At 34.4% G+C, this 23,904-nt stretch overlaps 1 protein-coding gene across 1 annotated transcript in view; it reads left to right on the top strand.

Moving 5' to 3' along the window:
* Window positions 1-23,904, top strand: part of LOC140448764 (soluble guanylate cyclase 89Db-like) — a 135,565-nt gene that overhangs the window by 90,029 nt on the left and 21,632 nt on the right. Inside the window, exons 8-9 of the mRNA XM_072541879.1 lie at window positions 6,497-6,665; window positions 14,511-14,654. Coding sequence (XP_072397980.1) covers window positions 6,497-6,665; window positions 14,511-14,654 — 313 coding nt within the window. The remainder of the gene's footprint in view (window positions 1-6,496; window positions 6,666-14,510; window positions 14,655-23,904) is intronic.

Genomic DNA, 23,904 nt, shown 5'->3' with positions numbered 1-23,904 from the left:
TTACTAAAAAGTTGCGAATTTTTAAGTTTATAAGAGATGTAAACAAACTTAAGCTAAAAACTTTAAAAATCTGGCTAATGAAAGTTATAGATCAACTCAAAACAAATATTTTAAGCTTTGGTAAATGTTTCTACGTTAATTTTTAACCAAGATATGGAACTTTTAATATCGCGCTCTGTCCGTCCAATCGTAAAATTGATTCAGAGATGCTAATTATTTTATTATTATAAGTAAAAAAAGTTATAGCAGTTTATAGTTTAAATTTTTGTTAAAAAGTGGCGAATTTATTTATTTATACTAGTTTTAAACAAAATTGAGGACTAAACGTTGGCAGTTTGGTTAATGGAAGTTATAGAACAATCCAAACCGAACATTTTAAGTTTTGGTAAATGTTGCTATGTTTATTTTTTTGGCGAGATAATTACAGTCTAGGAAGGACCTGTTTTAAATTGGTCATTTTTCATAGGAGTCTATTTTTTTGTAGTACTTTCGGATGTATGTATCAATAGTCACGGTATGCGCCGGTCGCAACCCTTGTGTTTAATTTTTTATTAACAAAATCAGACGAAAATCCAAATTTTCGCCTATAACTCAAGAGATATTGCTCGTACAAGAAAAACATACAAAAGGAAAAAGTTTAAATTTTAATTTTGTGTAATATTTGACTAGCTAGAAAATGAAAATTAAATGTTTACTGATTTAAAAATGGCAATAATTGAGAAAAATACGTGCAAAAAATAGAGTTTTTTATTCGACTTCTTAGATATAACGTAGAGCCTTCATGTTCCGCCTAGATGAGCTTTATAATACGACTGAAACGTATACCAAATTTCATTACGATCGGTTTAAAAGTTTGCGTATAATAATTTTGCAATCCAGGGTCTGCCAAAAAAAGTTTCAAATTTGAAAAATTATGCTGGAAGCAAAATAAGCACTTTTACGAAAATAAATAGTCGATTTTTTTACATATAAAGAAAGACAAAAACTTTCAAAGATACTTTGAAAAAGTTTAAATCTGTTAAATAGGCATGCCCAGGGAATTTTTGAACGTATAAACAATTTTTTTAAGTTCAACGTCATTTTCAAATAAAATAGATTTCTAGATGGTGTCCCGCCTAATTAAACGTCATTTTCAAATAAAAATACCTAAATATCTAGATGGTATTCTGCCTGAGGCGGTTGTACTCTAGGCCGTTTGGAGCCCACGTAGCTACTGGAGCACACTCTTCTTGTGTTGTAGTCGTTTTCGGATCCCTGAAAAGTCTCGTGCGTACTGCCTAAATTCAAGGCAGGAAAATGTCGCTCTATTTGTCTTTTTCCTTGCAATGGAAATTGTCTTCGAGACAGTATGGTTTCTGCCAGGGCAAAAGTACAGTGGATGCTGTGACCGATGTGCTTCGGGCCGCACGGGGAATTGCATCTGATCACCGATGAGTCATCCTGATTCTCTTTAACGTCCTAAATACTTTAAATACATTGCAGTGGGGTCTCGTTACAAGCTCTTTGGAAACAAGGAACTGTCTGAGGTATCTGAGGAACGTGGTCGCTGATTATCTTTCCGATAGTAAGATTGTGGTGTGATGGTAGATTAACGGCTAATATCTCGTAGGGCTCCGTTCTGGGTCCGACTCTGTGGAACCTAACATATAACAGGGTGTTAAACTGCAAATATAGGGAGTGTGTTACCCTCTTCGTATTGGCGGACGACCTTACTATGCTAGTGGCGACACAGGACAGGGATGAACTCTTCGGATTATGCGTGCATGTATACTCGTTGAGGATTGGATGAGCGAGAGATTCAAGATGGAGGCTATAGTACTCAGAGGCTACAGAAAGACAGTGTTAAATTTAAGTGCGCCGAAGCGAGAGTAACGCCCTCGAAGTACGACAAGTATCTGGGAGTTACTCTTTACTAAGGCAGAAGTTAAAGAAAACATTTGAGGAAGGTGACCCGCTGAGCTATTCAGAAAATGGCTGCACTGGCAAGGATAATGGAGGATAATATTGGTGGCCTAAATCCGAAAGGAGGGTGCTTCATGGTATTGTAGGGTCTGTCGTCCTCTACGAAGTCCCAGTCTGGAGTGAGGCGGTATAAATACTAACTTATAAGAGGCTCGTGATATGCGTTGACAGGAGTACTCTATTGCGGATAGCATGTGCCTACAGGGTTGTGTCAGCTGCCGCTCTGTGGGTGATCACCAACTGTGTTCCTTTACATGTACAGACAGGTGAAAAAGCCAGGAATCATAGTCGTAGGGAGGCACAAGCCGTTCAATCGGCCAGTGGCAGGAAGAGTGGAAGGGAAGTCACTAATCCCGAACCTTTGAAGCTAGGTGATCTGTTGATGATGGGAGCTGCTCTCTTTAAAATACTAGAGGAGAGGGAACTTGCAACAGAATTCTGAAACATCTGATAGCAGGACATTGGGAGAGATGTTTTGCCTTAACCATCTTGATGGTAGGGCTGGTCTTCTCGTCCTAGTACAACTTCGTTAGGGTATAAGGAACCCAACTCTACTTGGATGAGTCACAGGTATCTGTATGCAGATTTTTCTTCTTCTCTTTAAAGATGTAAAAACTGTTCTTTTTCAAACAAAAAGCGAATTTACCTCATTTCCTGTAAAGCAATGATGTCTGTTTTGGCTTTATGAATTTCTTGTATAAGCTGTAGCTTTAGATAGATAAATGCTTTTTACATTCCACGTGCAAATTTATTATTCATTGTCCCTATTTCTTTTGCGAGTTCGTCGTAGGTAAGAGATACTGATTTATTTCTTTGTAGCTTTCATAACATGTTTTTTTATAAAGTTGAATATTCAGCCAAACGCCAAACCCTCATTTCGGATTTGAGTAGAAGAGGCTAAGTAGACTGGACCCCTCCATGTTTTCTTCTACTCTTTCTACTCCTTTACTACCTATATATAACGAGTTTGATACAGCTGTCGCTGTTTCTTGCTTCTTAGCTTCCAATGCTTCGATCGTTCCAGTCATCTACTTGTAGATCCCTACCTTCCATTGCATCATTTACTTCTTGGCTACACGATCTTCTTGGTCTTCCCTTTTTTGCGGTTAGTGGGGATCACTGTAACACTCTCTTTGGTTATCTTTGATCATTCATTATAGGAAGCAACCTTAAAATTTTCCAACCACACTACTAAAAGCGTTCATATCCAAATGAGAAATGACAAATATGACCTGTTACGAATAATAATTGAAGGGAAGATAAAGAAGTGAAGAGGGGTAGACAGAAGAGCTATATCACAGCTTCGAAATATCAGAACTCGGACAAGCATGAACATTCAACAAATACTTAAAGTAGCTCAGAATAGAGACCATTTTGATGTAGTAATCGCAAACCTCCAGTAATGGAGTGCACCAGAAAAAAAGATCATTTATTTTTTCAATACGGTCATATCATTTCAGCATTTTGCATTCTATATTTTCTAGGATTTCAATTTTTATGATCACACACTCTCTGATTCTGATGAAGACATAAAGAATTCCTTACTCTATGTCTTCTAGTGATTTGGCTTCATCTAAGTCAATAATTCATTTTCATTGTTTTTATTTTGGATGAATCTTTTTTATTTATTATCCAAAGCTCTGAATTATACATGGCAATACCTACTTTCCATAATAGTTCTGTATATCCTAATTTTTGAGATTCGAGTGATGTGGTTATTTCAGAGCATACTATTCAGTTGACGTATTACTGAATTACATTGACCAATTAAAGTAGCTATTTTTTTGTATTCCGTCCATCATTTGTAATGCTTACACTGAGATATTCATAGCTATCAATATTTTCATTTGTATGCCACTGAGTTCTAAATGCCTTTCTTCACTTTTCATTACTACATACTGTGTTTTACGTATGTTTTATAGATTTCGAAAACGCCTTTGATAGAGTACCACATACTTATGTATGTGGTACACATTATTTCAATGCTTAGACTCAGTTGGTCTGGACACGTATGACACTAGATTGCTTAAAAATCTTTACTACAATCAGACCGCTTGTGTTAAGGTGGACCAAGAGGTTTCAGCTAAAGTTTCTATTAAGCGTGGTGTCAGACAGGGATGTGTTATGTCACCGATGTTGTTTAATGCCTACACTGAACCAGTTTTTGAAATAGCGTTAAATAATCGCCGCGAAGGTGTTAAGATCGGTGGTGAAATTATTAACAACATCAGATACGCCGATGACACCGCAATAATGGCAGAGAGTCTAGAAGATCTTCAAACCCTGTTGAATGCTGTAAACAACGAATGCACTGAAAAGGGCTTAACATTCAACGCAAAAAAAAAACAAAATGGATGGGGGTAGGAAAAATTAATATCGAAGACTCAGTGCTAAGATTAGATAACAAAATCCTGGAAAGGGTGGAACACTTTAGATATCTGGGTAGCTGAATTGACTGCAGGGTTGAAAGTGACGAGGAAATTTTGACCAGAATAGAACTCGCACGGAAAAACTTTATTAACTAGCGTTCTGTATTATGCAGTAAAAGTCTGTCGTTAACCACACGTCTAAGAGTATTGAACTGCTACGTCTGGTCCACTTTGTTTTATGGATGTGAAACCTGGACAACAAAAATAAAAAATCTCAACAAATTAGAAGCGTTTGAGATATGGTGTTACCGTCGCATGCTCAGAATCCCTTGGACAGCACACATATCTAACGAACGCATGCTAGAGACCGTGCACAAAGAGCGAGAATTGATCAACTTCATCAAAATGAGAAAGGTCCAATACTTCGGTCATATAATGAGAGGACCTAAATATCGCTTACTCCGGTTAATCATTCAGGGCAAAATCGAAGGAAAACGTAGGGTCGGAAGAAAACAACTGTCCTGGCTGCGTAACATTAGACAATGGACAGGTCGAACGGTCACGGAACTGTTTCATCTAGCTGTCGACCGAGAATCATTTCATCAGCTTGTCAATATGACGATAGCCAACGCTTGAATACAAGCACAGCACACGAAGAAGAAGATACTGTGTTTTTGATGAATCAATTTATAAACCTCACTTACATAGTATATTCTTCACCTATTTTTCGCAACATGTAGCGAAAAGTATTACTTACTGCTTACTATAATTATACTTATTTATTTTCTACTGACATAAAATCTTAACGAGCTTAAACTGAACAAATTATTTATGAAAAAAGTAAAAGTACCAAAACTACAGTACAACTTGTATTAGAGCGTATAACTTGTGTTCAGTCTCATTATAATTTAGTTCATATTATTTTTCGATTTTATTTTATTTAGATTTATAGTTGTAATTTTTAAAGTTTTGGGTAGATTTTAGTTTCCAGAAATCTATTAAAAGATTAAAATATTTATTAGTTTTACATATTTCTGGGGAAAACTTTTCTATTATAATCCCTCCCTTTAGAAAGTATGTACCTGGCAAATCCATTACTATTGTTGTCGCATCCGCTGCGTCTGTATATGATTCTGATAAGGACCATATAAATGATTTTGTAATTTACGTTTTTACCCCAAGGTAAACTTATATAGTTCTTTGTAACGCCCTCCCCTCTACTAGGGGTTTCTGTTAAGCATTTGCAATGTATTTTTAGTAGTATCGAATGAAACTCAGTTCTGTAAACGTGTATAGTAAGCAATAAATAGTTCTATGAAAATTGTCGTTGTATATTATTTTAATTTAATAAAATAATATTTTATAGCAAATATATCTCACGGTAAACTAATCGCGGGTCAAGACAACTTGTTTCATGATGTTTTTTAATATAATATAAAATAAGTGACTTCCCTAGACGATTTTCAAAAGACCACATAAAATCTAAGAAAAAAATCTAAAAAGTAAGGAAAATCTTATCTGTATTTTAAAAATCCCTTCAACTCAATCATTGTATCCTTTATACGGATTTGTGCCAATCATTTTTTTCCCAGTTTTTATCGGCATAACCATACCCAAACAGTGAAAAGTAAAATGTTTCAAGGCTAAAAGCTACAAAACGATTATTTGAGCTTGGTTTGAAGTCAATTATATTTGTTAAATCGTTTTGTGCTTTTGAGAATTCGAGTTGGGCCAGTATTAGGCCAGTCAGTGGCAGAAAAAGGTTTTTTGGCTTCTGTTTTCTTTTCTAATAATTCTATAATTTGCATTTTGTCTTAGAATAATTGTTTATCTTTGAAAGTAACACTGTACTGATGATATATCTCCATTATTTGTTATGGAGTATTGAGGTCTCTTCTAGATGTAGAAAATCTGAAATATTTTGTTTTAAACTGCGATAATTGCACAAATAGTACAGTCCAGAGCTCTAACTTTGGCACAAATGTCCCAAAAAATATGTTAAAAATTATTATTAATCGACGAACTCAATCGAATTTAATTTTATGCCGTCGTTCTCTGATAACAACTCCCTTAAAATATCCTTGTTGTTACTGGTTTCCTCCTTCCTTTAATCCCTTCGTAAACAAGCCATTCCGCTGTTTTTATTTCTCTCGAATATTTTCCAGATTGCGTCTAATGTTCGACAAGGCAGAACAAAGGGCCTCCGAGTTGGAGAACAATTACACCCTCCTTAACGTGTGGAAGCGACGTGGAGACGAACTGCTCTATTCCATGATCCCCAAGCCCGTGGCAGACTCCTTAAGATCGGGAAACAGCCCTTTGAGCACGTGCAAGGTAGGTCAAAAAATGCCGATGTAACGAAAAATCTGGGTTAACAGAACGAATTTCTTGAAAAGATACATTTTTTTACAGACAATGAAAATATTTCTTTTTACCAGTTCTGAAAAGTATAAATGCCATAATAATTATATATATATAAATATGATTTTAAAATCTACTAGAATATTAAATAAAATTTCTATTTTAATGAATTTCAATATATTTAACGAACAAACAAAAAGTTTTTATTTAATAAGTTTTATAATTCACATATTATCTTCTTATCGACCACAAATTCGTCGTTTTCCGATGCTTCTTCTCTTCTATCTATCTTTCCTTGCATTATAAGTCGCAGGATGCCATACTTCTCTCTCCGCATCACATGTCCGAGATACTGTAGCTTTCTTTCTTTAATTGTAAGTTCAACTTCCTTCTCTTTACCTATTCTTCTCAGTACTTCATAGTTCGTAACTCTATCTACCCTTTTTCATTTTTATAAAATTAGAACGTGCTTTTTAGATTTTGACTTTGATTTCTGCAGTGTAGTCATTATTTTCTTTTATAAGTCTTCCAAGATAAGTGTACTTTTTTACTCTTTCGATCTGCTGGCCCTGTACTATCAAGATTTCGTTAGTATTATGGTTATTTTTACAAATTTTCATAAAATTCGTCTTTTTGATCAGTCTTTCCAGGTCTTGTAAACTATGGGCTATTGTTACTGTATCATCTGCATATCTAATGTTGTTAACTAAGACTCCATTTACTCTTATGTTTTTCTGTTTTTTCTTTATACTTTACTGTTTTATCTTCCAGAGTTTCTCGAATTACCTCTTCAGAATAAGCGTTAAATAATAGAGGTGATAGTAAGCAGCCTTGCCTGACTCCTCTCTTTATTTCCATTTCTTCATATATCTCTTTTTCAATTCGTACTATTGCTCGCTGATTGTAATAAAGGTTTGTTATTAGCCTTAAATCTCTTTTATCTAGGTTTGTATTTTTTAGAATTTCCATGAGTCGGTTATGTTTTACTTTATCAAACGCTTTATTGTAGTCTATAAAACAGACGTAAAGAGGATGGTTAATATCCAAACATCTCTGCGTCAGCACGTTGAAGGAGAATAGTGCCTCTCTCGGGTACCCATACCCTTGCGGAACCCATATTGTGTGTCACTAATATCCAGCTCCAGAATTTTCCAGATATGTGACATTAAGCTTACGGTTCGATAGTCACTGCACTCTTTGGCATTCACTTTCTTTGGCAAACAAACAAATGCTGATGTCAACATTTCTCTAGGGATGATTCCCGTAGTATAGATAGCGTTAAACAGTTCTACTATTATGTCCAGGTTTTTCTCGTTGACCAACTTTAATAGCTCGCTTGGTTTTCATCGAGTTTAATGCCTGACTTACATCTGATTTGGTTATCTTCGGGCCTACATCTCCCGTTTGGCTATCTACAGATGTACTAGCTTCTCTCTGGTCATGAAATAATTCCTCGATGTACTCTTTCCATCGTCGTAGTTTTTGTTCTGTCTCCAATATAATAATATTTCCATTTTTGTCGAGCAATATATTTGAGGTTCTTCTACTTCCTACTCCGGCTAGTTCTTTGACTTTTTTATGTAGATTAAAGTTGTCATATCTGTTTTGCAGTTCTTCTATTTCTTTACATTTTTCAGAGAAGTAGGTCTCTTTAGCCTCCCTAATTTTTCTTCTTATTTGGTTTTAAGGCTGTTTATAGCGGATTGTATTGATGGTTTTGTTTTTTCTCCTTTCATTCATTAACTCTAGAATTTCCTCGGTCATCCACTCTTTTTCTTACATTTGGTTGTTGTAAGTACTTTCTTACTTGAATCCAATATAGGTTTTGAAGAATTGCCACTGCTGTTCTACGTTGCAATTATTTCTTGGGTTTCTATCTAGATTTGTGTTGATTTCGTGTTTCAGATTTTCTTTTGTTTCTTCTGACTTTAGTTTCTGTATGTTAAGTTTATTGTTGTTGCGGCTTTTTTGCGTCTTTTTTAGTTGAAGTTGAAACCTAGCAATAAGAAGACTGTGATCAGAGGATACGTCTGCTCCTGGATATGCCTTTACTGCCTGAATTGAGTTTTGATATCTGTGTTTTATTAGGATGTACTCAATTTGATTTCTGACGATTTTCATGTATAAAGGCGTTGCTTAGGTAATTGAAAAAATTTATTTGCGGCTATAACATTATGCTCCTGGCAAAATTCTATTAGGCGATCTCCTCTGTCGTTTCGTTCACCAAGCCCATATGGTCCTACATTAGGGTAGGACCAGGTACATATTATCTGGATAATTTTAATTCCCGACACCAAATTAATAATTAGATTTTATTACACAAAATACTTTTATTTTATTGTTCCATTTTAAAACTTTATGCCTCTGCAATTTTGTTCTCGAAAAACTGCCAACTTTCCATTATTTCAGTTGTAAAATGTCTCTTTTGTCAAAATCTCTAGCTAAAACTCCTTGTTTTGTTCTGCTTACACCAGGGGCGGATGCACGGGTGGAATAGGGAAATTCCCCTCACCCACCCGAGAAGGTCCAAAATTAAAAAAAAAACCTATTATTTATGTCTTTTGCGTAGTTTGAGTTTATCTTTTTTATAAACAATAAAAAGACTAATATGTTTTTCGTCTTTTGATTGATATTTCGTTGGAAATTTACTACCCCTCTTCCCAAGATGGAATTTTCCTTACCAAGGCAAATGCCTAGATCCGCCACTGGCTGACACGAAATAAAATGTCATAAAAATCAATTTTATCACTTTTTGACTGCCAGAATATCTTTGGCTACGGTTCTCCAGATGAATGATAAATTTATTTGTAATTACAAATACGGCAAAACTTAACTACTACAATCAGTAAATCAAGGTGTTTTTCGCTTTGGAAGAGACCTGTTTTTATAAATTTTTCTTTTACCCAAAGCTTCTTTAGCTTTTACAATTGCAATAGCTTCTCCAGTAAATATGCTGTAAAAAGTAGGTATTTTTATAGGGTCTTCTATATTATTTATTATAAAGGCTGCGGCACCGCCATTTTTGGTTTTTGATACGTTGCGTCAGTGAAAATCTTAATATAATTGTCATATTTTGATAGAATTTATTAATTTAATATACTAACGTAGGTATTCTTTGGGTAAGCTACTAGATATGTATTAACAGTAGGAGAATTAATAAGTGTCTAGGGGATTCTTATTTGGATATTATTAAAGTATTGCCATTAGGCAGGGAACTAATTTCTTCGACTTTCTAAGTGTTTCTCTTTTCAGGTGTCACTGTTCCTCACTCTTCGTCTCCACTCATTTCTGTCTATCGAGTTTTTTTCACCTAAAAATTTCTCTCTCAATTCCACTGCCAAACAGTCCCTCCATCTTCTCGTCGGTTTTCCTCTACCTCTTCTTCCATCAACGTATAATAGCTCTATCCTTCATCCCACAGTTTTCATCTCTACAGTCTCAGGGAAGGAAACTAATTTGAGTTGGTTTTTATTCTCCTTTTAGCATGCGTACTTTGTTCCATATAACTAGCATCGGAGTTGATGAATTTATAGATAAAACATCCAGGTTTCTGTTTTACTTTTTTTTATAAGATGTTTAGTTTTAGCTCGTAAACTTTTCAAAATTTTAAAAATTCTCAAAAGTTCAATTTTTTTTTTAAATATCAAATGCATTCTTGGATTCTTGCTAGCTTTTATAGTAATAGCTACTCCTTGATTTAACCATGGCACCGGTTTTCTTTTACATAATTGGTTTTTTCCATAGGTATATTAGCAAATAATAGTTTTTCAGAACTAGGTCCAATTGACTTTTTTAATCTACGCATTGAGAACTATCATTGATTGAACTTTCGTTTAATTTGACCAGGGCCGGTTTTCCATAAGGATAGTTGCGGTGTCCTTTAATTGATCATTATTGCCTATTATTGGGATAGGAAAGAATAGGTTAAAATTTGCATTACTAGAATTTGTTTTATGTACGTTTACCAGTGTATTACTGATTTTTCGTTTGAATTTTATTAAATTATTGTCTTTAGACAGAAAACTAAGTTTTTCTTCTTTCTCAGCTTTTCCCTTTTCAGGTGTCGCTGTTCCTTACTCTTCGTCGCCACTCATTTCTGTTCACGGGGTCTTTTTCACCTAATCCTTTCTCTCTCATGTCCTCTGCCACACAGTCCTTCTATCTTCTCCTCGGTTTTCCTCTACTTCTTCTTCCATCAACTTCTAACAGCTCTATCCTTCGTCCCACATAGTTTTCATCTCTACAGTCTCAGGTCAGAGAACTAATTTAAGTTGGTTTATATTCTTCTTTTAGTGTGCGTACCTTGTTCCATATAACTGGCATCGGAGTTGATGAATTTACCGTTTTTTGTAATATTAGATGCTATTCCTTGATTCCACCATGGCACCGGTTTTCTTTTACATAATTTGTTTTTTTTTTCTATGGGTATATTAGCAGCTTTATTTAGTATGGAGTTCCCAATTAGCGAAATCTACTTTCCACTTTTAATAGATAGGGGTGTTCGGTGGGTCGGTTATAGTGGTTTCCATTGTTATAGGATAGTGATCACTATTATAAAGATAATCTAGACAGCGGTCGGGGAACCGGTGTAAATTACCCCAAATGGGGTAAAAATGAAATTTTTGGGGGTAAAAATGAAACTTGTGAGTAAAAAGTATATATTTTAATTTGATTTTTTATAAACCTGTTTTGCATGCACCGAAATTTTTTTGTATTATTTGTGAAAGATAAATTACATTTTCCTACTATCCTTGTTAAATTTTTTATATGCCCTGGGAGGAATTTTAAACCCCAAGAACCCCCCTGGGTGCGCCACTGCACTCTCCACCAGTAGAGTGTTCTCGAGTTATATCTTTGCGCAGTAAAGCACAGCCCCGAGCCCCGGCTACCTGCTCAGTCCCTCAGTCCGTGCCGTGCAGTCAGAATACAAATACATTGACGAGTCAGACAGTTATAGTTAGTTGCTGACAATCATTAATCATCGATATATCAATCAAGGTAAGCCGTAATTTGAAAATTTAATTTAAGTATTTCACAACTATTATTTTCTGTCTCCTTCAGATGGCAGCAAATAGAAAAAGAAAATATCAAGACGAATTCCTTAATTACGGTTTTACACAAATAGAAGACAATGGTACAATGAAACCACAGTGTGTTGTATGTATGAAGGTATTGACTTCAGAATCTTTCAAAAAAAGTCAACTGAAGAAACATTTAGATAATTTGCATTCACACCTGTCTTCCAAACCGCGAGAATACTTTGCAAATTTAGAAATATCTGTTAAAAGACAAAGATTGAATAGCAACTTGTTTGGTACATTTGATCAGCGTTCAGCATCAAGGGCTAGCTTTGAAGTAGCCTGGTTGATTGCTCGAAATAAGAAACCATACACTATTGGTGAAGATTTGGTTAAACCAGCTGCTGTAAAAATGACAGAGATTATGTGTGGTCAAAAAGAAGCGAACAAACTGAATTCAGTGCCCTTGTCTGCGAGAATTGTCAAGGAACGAATTTCTATATTAGCAGAAAATGTGAAGGAACAAGTTATTTTCTCATTAAAACAGGCTAAATATTTTGCTATTCAGCTTGATGAGACAACTGATTTTAGTAACAATTCACAGCTAATGGTATATGTTCGCTACAAAGGTGCAGATAATTTTGAAGAGGAATTGCTGTTTTGTTCTCCTCTCGAGTTAAGATCTCGTGGAATTGATGTCTACAGTAAAGTAAATGAATACTTCAATGCGCAAAGTTTAAAATGGGAAAACTGTATTTCAGTATCTTTGGATGGAGCTCCAGCTATGCTGGGCCATATTAATAGTTTTTCGGCTTTCGTAAAAAAAATAACCCAAATATTGAAGTTATTCACTGTATGATCCATCGCCAGGCCCTTATGGTCAAATATTTAGAACCTACACTGGAAGCCGTTATGCACGATGTCATCAAGATTGTAAATTTTATCAAGGGACATGCACTAAACACTCAGCTATTTCGTGAATTATGTCAGGACGGTGAAGCCGAATATACATTCCTACTTTATAATATAGAAGTAAGGTGGCTCTCTCGCGGAAATGTACTAAATCGAGTATGGACTCTCAAAACTGAAGTGGAAATTTTTATGGTTGATCAAAAAAATATTCTCGCAGATAAGTTTCAAAACTCTTCCTGGGTTGTATATCTCGCATATTTAGCTGACATTTTTGAGAGTATAAATATATTAAACAAAGAATTGCAAGGAAAGAATATTAATATCATTTCAGCGAGAGAAATAGTGTCAGCGTTTGGATTAAAGCTGCAATATTGGAGTCAGAAAGTAGAACAGAACAAGATAGCTTCTTTTTCAAGGTTAGCTTTGTTTTTGGAAGATTGCGAAAATATTACTTTTGCTGACATCAAGGATACAATTGTAAGACATCTTATCAAACTCAGAAAGCGGTTTTCAGACTACTTTCCAGATCTTGATATACGTACTGTCAGTTGGATTGTAGATCCTTTTAAATGTGAAATTGATATATTACCAGAAGAACCTTCAGGTTTGTCAGAACCAATTCTTGAACTTCGATCTAATACTGAAGCACGTATTCAATTTGAGAGTAAACCAAATCTGTCGTCTTTTTGGATATCAAAAGCTGCAAAGGCTTTCAAAATTGCACATGAAGAGGCGGTTAAAAAATTGCTGCCATTTGGAACAACATATTTGTGCGAACAAGGCTTTTCCACTCTAGTGAACATAAAAACGAAGAACAGAAATCGATTAAACGCCGAAGACTGTATTCAAATCGCTCTTACATCAAAAAGTCCCAATTTTGAAGCAATTGTATCGAACATGAAACAACATCATTTCTCCAAAACGTGAAGGAAGAATGTTTTCAATTATTCTTTTTTTATAATTTTTTCAATTATAATTTTTGTTAGTACAACCATTATTATTATTATAATTTGTTGCAGTACCGCAATGGGTTTTAATTTTTTATATCTTATTATTGTTATCTATTATTATGTTATGTATTTCTAGGTACCATAGAAATTGAATAAATGATGTTTATATTATGTTTTAGTTATTGTTTTCTGTTCAAAACTATCATGGGGGCTATAATATGAATGATGAGGCCTTTTTTTGTTTTTTGCCTTGGTAATATCAACTTACAACAAAATGGTTTGGGGTAATGATTAAAAAAGTTCCTCGACCGCTGATCTAGACTATTCCAGAGGGCTCACATAGAGATAAATCTACGGCGCAGGAAGAACTGTTCTGAACGCTGAAATGTGCCGGCTTACCAGTATTATTGACAGTATTGTTGTAGTATTCATGTATTGAGTATCAAATGTTCAGCATCTATAATTTCCATAAGCAATCGACCTTTTTTATCTATTTATTTTGCTATCCCATGCGATATTGTGACAGTTCATATTCTTCTTCTTCTTATAAACATTTTGCCCTGTCAGATACGTTCCTTCGTCACTTCCTGTTCGTATTACCTACTATTAATTTGGGATTAAGAATTTCGTTAATTAAATACTGGAGATCTTTTAGTGCGGTTTCATTAGGATGGCGTAGATAAATATTGCATATATTGATATTTCTGCAGTTGATATTGCATGACACCGATACAGCTACAGCTTCTAAATTAGTACATAAGTTAATTTCTTTGATCTTTATGTGATTTTTTTCAAAAATACGATTTTTTCTCAAGGAAATAAGAATAATTTTTAAATTCAAATTATTAGTTTTAAGGTGAATGTGTTCCTTATTTCCACCAATTGTTACGTCTTTTCTAGCTTGAGATCAATTTAAATTACAAAAAATTCTTTTTCAGTCTTTTGATGTAGTGACGGTGATGTTCTGTGAGCTAGTTGGTTTTAATTCAACTACTGTCGAAGACGCTATGGAGCTGGTGAGTACGATGAATGCTGTGTTTTCCTGTTTTGATGCACTTATGGACAAATTCAAGGTTTATAAAGTAAGTACATAATTATTTGTTGTATTGCTGATTTTATAAAAAGATATGTGTGTCTTAAGGGTATCTCCTGTTAAGATATAGCAAAATGCCCCCCTCCCAGGATTCAATTTTTTTGTACGTTCTATGTGATTAAAAAATAAAGCTCAGCGCAATTTTAGTCCTCCATTTTAGTTCTCCATTTTATGGAATTCAAAATAGATCAAATCAAGGTTTTTTATAAGTTATATATGAACTGCTAACTGCAAATAGGGGACATCTATATAAAAGTAAATTTTACAGAAGGTTAAAACTAAATTATTATGTAACCAAATCAGTTAGAATCGAGAAACTTGGTATACATGTTCAACATAACTTTATATACAATGATGTAAATAAGTGGTAAATAATTTTAATTATATTTGTATAATATTCACATTTTAATGTTGTGTATAAGTCCCCTTTTTGCAGTTAACTGTAAGGCTAAGTTCACATGATCGCGCGACAACGCACGTTTGTAGCTCGTTAACGCGCGATGATGTATCAGATGGTCGCGCGTTTTTTTTTTATCCGAGTTTGCGAGAAAGCAGCATTGTAGCGTCGTAGTCGTCGAAAATGGAAGTTGATGAGGATGATGTCCCAAGCAAACGTTCAACTATGTTTTGCGGATTGTTACTTTGTAGGAAAGGTCCTTCTGGCTGTGTGCTGACGTAAACTTCCATGTTTAGACAGTTGTAAGTTTTGGCATTCACTGGCGCAAATACTTTTAAGTTCCACTTCGCTGGCTTATTCGGTATGTATTGAAGAAATGACAAACATCCCCTGAACCATTCCAGTTTTTCGTAAAGTTCCTCATTTTCGAAATATGTTGACTTGGTATATAGTATGTCTTACAGTTGACAACGAGTTGATTAAATACACCTTTAATTGCTGCCAATTTGTCGATCTGTTTCCGTTCTACTCTTTTTGCACATTGTCGAATCGCAAACATTGCAACAAAATGGAATATCTTTGTTGTGACATTGTTGTTCGCATGAGATCAATACCACTGCCATCAGTATTCCAAAGATCTGAAATATTTTGTCGGTTTGACTTGTAATGTCTCGTCAAATATAGCAGGCCTATAACAGCTTTGATTTCTATTTTGTCAGTCTCTTTGACTAAATACTGATGTCGTGCATCGTACCGTGGGGCTTTCGTCGCTAATTTTACATTTGTATAGTCAACAATGTCATCTAACATTTCTTCTGTAAAGAATAACAACCAACAATCAAGAACACTCTGCTTTTCTCGGGCTGTTTCTTCTACACCAGGTAAATAATTTGTTTTTTGGAAGCTTGAACCACTTTGATTTGTCTTTATATAAAAAGTATATCTTACCATTATTCTCACTACCACTTTCTGAACCACTTGAAAATTCACTTTCTTTTTCAGCCTTCACTTCTTCAGAATCCTCCCTTTTGTGTGCTGTCTCTCCTTGAGCCCCTTCTTCCAATATGATTGTCTCTTGACTTTATAATGCGGTTTCCTCAAATTCCGACCATGAACGTTTTAACTTTTCCTACTCTTGTTCATAAGACATAATTATTACATAATTCAGTATGGCTGGAAGAAAAATAAAAATCCTATCACATCTCGAAAAAATATCAAAAATGTCATGTAAATTTATCTTTAGAACACAAAACAACTAAAAGTTACAACAGTAGTGTACCGGGGTAACACATACCCCAACCGTCTTTCACCAACTCCTAATTCAAATTCAAATTGTATGTCCATCTGGTAACAAGGTCATCGCGAGAAAACATGTATAAACTACAGCTTCTAGGAGCTAGAAGGCGCTATTTCATCTACTTTTAATTTCATAGAAATAAAAGCAGTACCTCGGGTATGGTACACCCCAGAACACTAACCCGGGGTTAACGGTTTCCTGTCTTCGCATATGTGGTTCTACTAACTGTTTTGCCAATTGTTTTAAAAAATTAGATTTTTCCGATATTGTAGGATTGTCTTTGTATGCCTGATGTACTATGTATGCATTGCTGCAAGATATATCTACAATTCTGAAAAATATTGGCCATCTTTGGGTACGACGTCTGCAAGTACTTTTGAAACATTTCTCATCTAGTAAGTTGACTCCTTCTTTGGTCTTATTGCAGAACGTTACAATTTCTGACTTGTTCGTTTACGAATCAGTGTCTTTACAATGGTGAATTGAGGATATTAAAATTGTAACTTTTCTCTTTTTCCTGCATATGACAGCAATGTCATCTTCGCAGTAAAACCATATAGAGTGCTTCCTATCTACCTCCTTCTATTGTAGAAAAAAGAAGGAATTTACTTTTTCTTAACTTCTTTTCCTAACTCAATCGATGAAAACCAATTATCTACATTGACATTTCGGATTGTTTTGAACAATGGACGAGAAAGTCGTAAAACAGAGTGAGTTGGCTTTGAAAGTTTTTTTTTCATCTTCTGATAATTCACGCCCATAAGAGTCGTTCCCACAATATATATAGCTATTATACAAATACCGGCTCCTGGCATCTGTGAGACACGTCAGTTTGAGAACATATTAGTCGGGGTTTTTCGGCATAAATATTTTAAATTTACACCTACCCCGAAAACTAACTAGCATCTCATTGACACATACAGTCTGGTCGAGTGAATATATGCTTTGACAATTTAATACAAACTTGTTAAATATTTCTGATATTGGAGCAGTTGGATCAGCTTGTTGACGCTATTTTCGGTCGTTGGGATTTTTAAAACGAAGATACGCTAACAGGACCGCAAACTGATCTTTACTCATAACACACCGAAAAATGTCCCTTCGGGTTCCGTCCGTAGCAAAAATGGTGCGAGTACACTCATGATTTGAGGTGAGCAGTATAAATTAGCATACCCAAAAATGCTTCTATCAGTTCTTTTGTATTTTTTCCGATAACTACAGATTTTAGCGTTGATCCAGTGAATAATTTACTCAGTCATCTCTGTAGAAAACAGTATTTTTAGACCAGGAAGTTGTACAACTGTATTATGTTTCAAAGTTCTCTCTTGTGTAGGTACAACTTCTTGTCCCGCCCGAAAATATTACCTTGGTTAGATGAGTCATCTTCCTCAATATTAGGAACTAACTTCCTACTCTCTTCCAATATTTCCGATGCTATATCGTGCTCAGCTTCAATGGCACAATCATATTCTCTATTTCACTTCCACTATCACCTTCTTCATACCATTTCGTAACTGTTTTTCATAATTATCTTCCATAAAATGCATAGGTACTCTTTAAGGAATGTGTTTTATTACTCATTTTGACCACTTTTGACTATTACAACGTGTTACGATTATTTTGCCTACCACATAGAGTATTATTGAAAATTGGAAACAGAAATTATTGGGGTAGAGATAGCAAGCAAAACAAATCGAAACTTTTGCGAAAGGTTACTCAGGGTTAATTTGGAGAACTGAGTCATGGATAAGTGAACGGCAAGGGGGCTTGGATTGGGGCAACTACAAAAATTAAACAAAAAGGGTACTTACATGAATCTCCTGGACAAACAAAACACAAGAAGGTTCTAGAGCTATTTAAAATAAGGAAGCCGCTTTATAGAATCTTCCTGCTGGATAAAAGAAAAGGCTCTTTTAAAAAACACAAAAAGGGGTTAGAAACTTTTTTTTAAGAAATAAACAAATTGGTTTAGGGAAAAAATTAAATAGTTATTGTTGTCTTACTACAAACAGTTACAAATATAAATAATAACAATAAAATAAAAAATATCAAAAACAAACTTACTATGTTCTATCCGTTTACAAACTCTAGAAGTTGAAATGCAGCAAGAACTTACAATTGTTACTGGGCGATAATTTGTAGCAGAAATAAATTATTGCAAATGAAAAATATCTTTTTAAATGGGACTATACATTAGGGTTAACCTTTTTTTTTTTAACAAAACAAAAACAAGATCTGTTATGATTAGGTATTTACCAAATGTCAAAAAAATAAAGCTAGCTGTCAGATGTCAATATTAACTTTTAAAATTGAGAACCATTAATATGACAGCTAAACCACATCCTAAGATCTACAATTTTTTTTATTACAATTTCTTAAATTGTTATAAAAGCAATTATTATTAGAAAATGTTTATTTTTCCTTTAAAAATCAACACAAAAGAGTTGCCTGGATTTCACTACTAAAATTTCTGGGGTTAGAAACTGGACTTACACTCTCTGCCACACAAACAAATTCATCTCCAAACTGCGGAAATATTCTGAAACGGCTTCTTAGGATAAATAAATTGACGCTGGATAAATAATTGACTTCTTCAAAAACTGGAACATATGTGGGTACCTTTCAAATCTGTTGGAAACACCGCAAATTTCTTAGATACAAATCGCTTTGGTGAGATACGACATAAAATAAAAACAGTGATTACTCTTATTAGAACTGACACGCTTCTTGACGCCGACACTCACAGTGTCTTGACTGTTCAAAGATTCTTCCAAACCTTATTTTAACTTCACATAAAACTTAACACTGCTGCTACAGTACATATTTTCCCATGATAGAAGACAAAAAACACAAAACATTACAAATTTGAAGAAAAATTCAGGGCCGCTGCCCCTGATAGCGGCCTCAGCGAGAGTGATGTAATTATCTTTAAAATTCATTCGCCCAACTCGGTATAAACAAAACATAAACGGTTAAATTCCTATTTATTTGACACGCAGAATATCCTGAAAGCGGCTATCGATCAAAAGAATGCCTAGGAATTACCCATCTGTGTTATATAAACAAACTCTAAAATGATGTTTATTATGAACTCGACGACGCAAAAGGATTGAAAACACTTTTTCGGTGTTTTAACGTATTCAGGGTGATTTCAATATATACCAAAGAATTTAAAAATGCCACAAATACACTACAAACGTAACAGTAAACAAATAACCCACGTCTAATAATAGTTACTCTTATGCTGATGTATCGTCTGACAGATTACGCCTAACATTTATTGTCACATAATTTCGGTTCAGCCCGAGATCTATTTGGTAAAGACGTTTGTTTTAATGCTACATATTTGAGAGTATACTGACGAAAAACTAAACATTTTACTAATTACGATAGATATTACAGATTTAAAAACAGCCGTAGTCGGATAGACTACCATTCAGGTTAATATAAAAACTCAATTAAATTAAATCTAGTTTAATACTATACAAACGACCAGTTTTTTCTTGAGACTAAAAACGAAACAATTTTATATAAAAAAAAAAATAAAACAGAATACAAAAGTTATCTTCACAAATTTTCAATATAAAAGCCAATTTAAGCAGAGGGTTTGTTTTTTACTTTCCTTTATGCAATTTGGCTTATATAAAAGACCACTTTTGTTTAGCATTCACATACTGAAGCGAAGCATACTTTTTTGTTAAAGGACTGCTGTCTGAAATCGAGCATTATAAATCTCAGTGTCAACAACAGTTTGTAATCGATTTTTATCAAGCAGTGGCGTACACAAAATTAATTATTAGGATTACCTGATTAATTTATTGGACAAAAAATTTTATTATTATTTTTTTATGATGTGGTATTTAACAATACAACCCTTAATTTTTACCCTTCTATCACTAACCCCTTTGTTTCAACACCCATATTAGTAATTTAATCATTTTAACCCTGGTCGATAACTAATGAATTATTAGTATAATATTTTTATCGAGAAGCATAGTCCATATAAACAAAAAGGCATAGTCTATTGTCTCAGGACTGGACTTGTTTTGTTCAGTATCAGTCGAGTAGCCGCGTGTAACTTTTTCTTAAAGATTTTTTTTTTAATTAGAAAATCGCATCGACCAAATGGCCATTAGCGAAAAATTAATGGATTACATTAGGTACAATTGCTGCATTACAATTTGATTTATTAAATATTGTGGTACTTATTAAGGTCTTTCAAGAAATTCAGAGTATTGTTAAAGTTACAGTCTGCACCTAGAGCTTCTAGAAGTGTTCCTGGTATCTTGTTGTTACTTCGTTGTTGATTGTAGAGGGGACATTCACATAGTATGTGCATTATTGTTAGTGTCGTATTACACGTTTCACATCGCGGCGGTTCGCACTTTTTAATTAAGTAATCATGCATTAACCTAGTATGTTCGAGTCTGAGGCGCGTTACTATTATTTCTTGGCTTCTTGACGTAGGTAACACATTCCATGTCTCTATGCTGGGTTTCACTTGTTTTAATTTTGAATTCGACACATTCCATGTATTTTTCCACGCACTTCAGATTGATTTTTTATGTAAGCTTTTATATCCGTTGATACCTACGTGTTTACGATTTTGGAAACGTCATTCACTATAGCTAGTGTGCTATAGCTTTTACGAATTTAAAACTTATAATATGGACCTTTAGTTCATTTAGTTAACCAATTACTGCTTCAAAAATATTATAAAATAATTACAAATATTTTAAAAATACATATTTTCGAAACTTAAAAAATTCGGGTAATATCGATCAATTGGGTAATATCGACAATAGAGATGGGTAATATCGATCACAGATGGACCAGTTCAATGGTTAAGTTTACTTAGGTTTAAGTACAAATACACATTCCTTTTCCAGTTTAAGCAAATATAAACAGTAGCAGTATCCGCAGAGACGACAGCTCCACCATAATTTATTTGATCAAAACTCCGAAGATACTGCACATAGTTTGCTCTCGTGTTTGGTGTGCTTAAACTCCATAAGTCTTCTTCTTGACTAATTTTTCTGTTTTTATCTTAGTAGCTCCAATTGTTTGTTTATCTTTTTCAACCTCATTCTTCTTTTGCTTTTTTTTATCCTTATTTTCTAATTGTCTTTTAAATGGTGTTGATGTTAAAATGGTCAAATGTTGAGTTCACCTACTTATAGTTTTTGTATAACTACTGACTGGTAGTGCCGGTAGAGAGCATAGTTCACTGAAAGATATACGAGATAAGCTTTCGTTTTTTAGCTTCATAGATCTACCCTTATCGTCGCTCAGATCAATGTCTGAAACTTCCTCTAATTCTGAATCAGATAAAGAATCTTCTGATGATGGTGCTGCTTTTGGTCTCAGTTTTTTATTTTGAAATCCACTTTGCCCTGATAGTTCATCTAGGGGAACTGGTGTTGGCGATGGTGTTTGATGTATATCGGACAGAGAAGACACATTACCTTGATATTGTTCAACTACTGGTATAGATATTAATTTTTCTTCACAAAAAACATCGGGATTTAAGGGAAAACTATGTACAGCCTTCTCAACAGACGCAGCTCTATTAAAGGCATTTTTAACAAGTTCCGCAACGTCTGTTGTATTGATTTTCTCATATTTTTTTGTTTTATATACTTGTCACATTCTTGGTAGTAAGCTGTCTTAAATGGAGAAAAACACGTGATATCTAGAAGCTGGAGACGGTGGGAGGTGTGCGGTGGCAGTGAAAGGAGATTTATTCCGGCGTCGCGACAAAAATTGTAGGAAGCCAGACTTTATTACGTTGTATGGTTATCTAGCATTAAAAGAACTGGATGGTCTTTAGAAGCATTAACATGTCGCTGAAAATATTTAAACCATTTCAAGAAAAGTTGTTCCGTTATCCACCCTGATTTGGAAGATCTGTATATTGCCTTAATAGGACCGTTTTTGTCCAAACCTTCTTTCATCCGATTTCTTATATAAATAAACATATGTGGAATATATTGACCTGTTCACCACTGGTACTTGCACCAACTTGTTTCTGGCCTTTGGTAGCAACAATTTTACAGGGAATATGAACATTACTGATACCCGTCTCATCAACATTAAAAATTTGATGACATTCAAATTTGTAACGATCACATAATTGCCAAGTTTTTGTAAAATATCTTTAGTTCTTTACGATTAAAAGCAGTAATTCTACTCAAACTTGTTGCTTCTGGTTTATGCAAACTGAGTTCTCGATAACAGTGCATAAACAAATAAAAACAGTCTTTTCCATACATTTTCGTTGCCATTTTAAATGGATGTTTAATTTTGTTTCGCTCTGCATATTCAAAAACCATTTGATGTATGGTACGGAACGTAAATTCTGATTCCTCTTCCTTGGTAAAGACAGCTTTTCGTCCTAGTGTAATTCTTTTGGCCCTGAAACGACCTCTTAATCGGTCTTGCAATGTTTCATAAGGGATGTTGTATAACTTGGATGCTTCTCTTGTCGAAAGTATTTTGTCAGCTATATCGCTGAGGGCTCTTTACGTCGCCTCTTCGCCCCATGAGGACCGTGTTGATTTTCTGTGATATGTTCGTGGCATCTAAAATAAATAACATCAACTGAGACCTATCACAATTAGGGTAATATCGATCATGTTGGGGTAAAATCGACCACTATGGTCGATTTTATCCGAAAGTGTGTTATCATTGACATGAACTTTTTTAGAAAACACTTACCCTAATGATTTTGTGAAGTGGCCAGTACACCACTCGTTGTTGATACGTTCAATATGTGCGCATTCATTTTGCTCTGCGACGTCAATTAGATGAAATTTGAGAGTGATCGATATTATTCCCCCACCTTCTCCTACAGAATTGTTATAGAGCAAGAAACTTTCGCAATATTTTCTTCTCCAAAAAGGAATTAATTTGGAGTTCACCCAGAGACGTAAGAGTTCGCAAGTGAATTGTGGCGTAGTTAACTTCAAAGAGAAAGGATCTTACTTTACAAGAAAAAGTTAATGTAATTGAACACGTGAAACAATCCAATCGAAATTGCTAAAAAGTTTGAAATTACAAAAGCTCAAGAAAGCAAACTTTTAAAAAACCAAGAAAGTTTCATCATTGATTGGCAAGCTAATTCAAAATCAGCCCAAAAAAGAAAACTGAGTGGGAAAGATTCAGACCAGTCGAACAGGCATTAGCCGAGTGGTTTACTGAGAGGAGGATCCGAAAGGTTTTTTAACGGTCCAGTTTTGAAAGAAAAAACTGAAGAAATATCTAGAAAAAGTCCAAGGTGTTTTAAATGTTTTAAATGTATACAAATATTGCCCGTAAAAAACAGTTTCAATAAAAATGCTTGGATGACAACAATCCTATTTAAGGAATGGATTATTGACTTCAACAGGAAAATGGCAGAACAAAAATGTAGAAACGTTCTGTTATTTGTTAATAACTGCTCTGTCTATAAACCTGATGTGAGGTTGAAATTCACTTATTCAGCCGATTGATCAAGGAATAATTTCTGCTTTTAAGAGAAATTACGAAAAAAATTATAGCAAATAT

The sequence above is a fragment of the Diabrotica undecimpunctata genome, chromosome 8 (assembly GCF_040954645.1).
Source record: "Diabrotica undecimpunctata isolate CICGRU chromosome 8, icDiaUnde3, whole genome shotgun sequence".
In the NCBI taxonomy this organism is placed as follows: Eukaryota; Metazoa; Arthropoda; class Insecta; order Coleoptera; family Chrysomelidae; genus Diabrotica; species Diabrotica undecimpunctata.
Note: the sequence above shows the minus strand (reverse complement) of the source record. Positions and strands in the feature narration are given on the sequence as shown.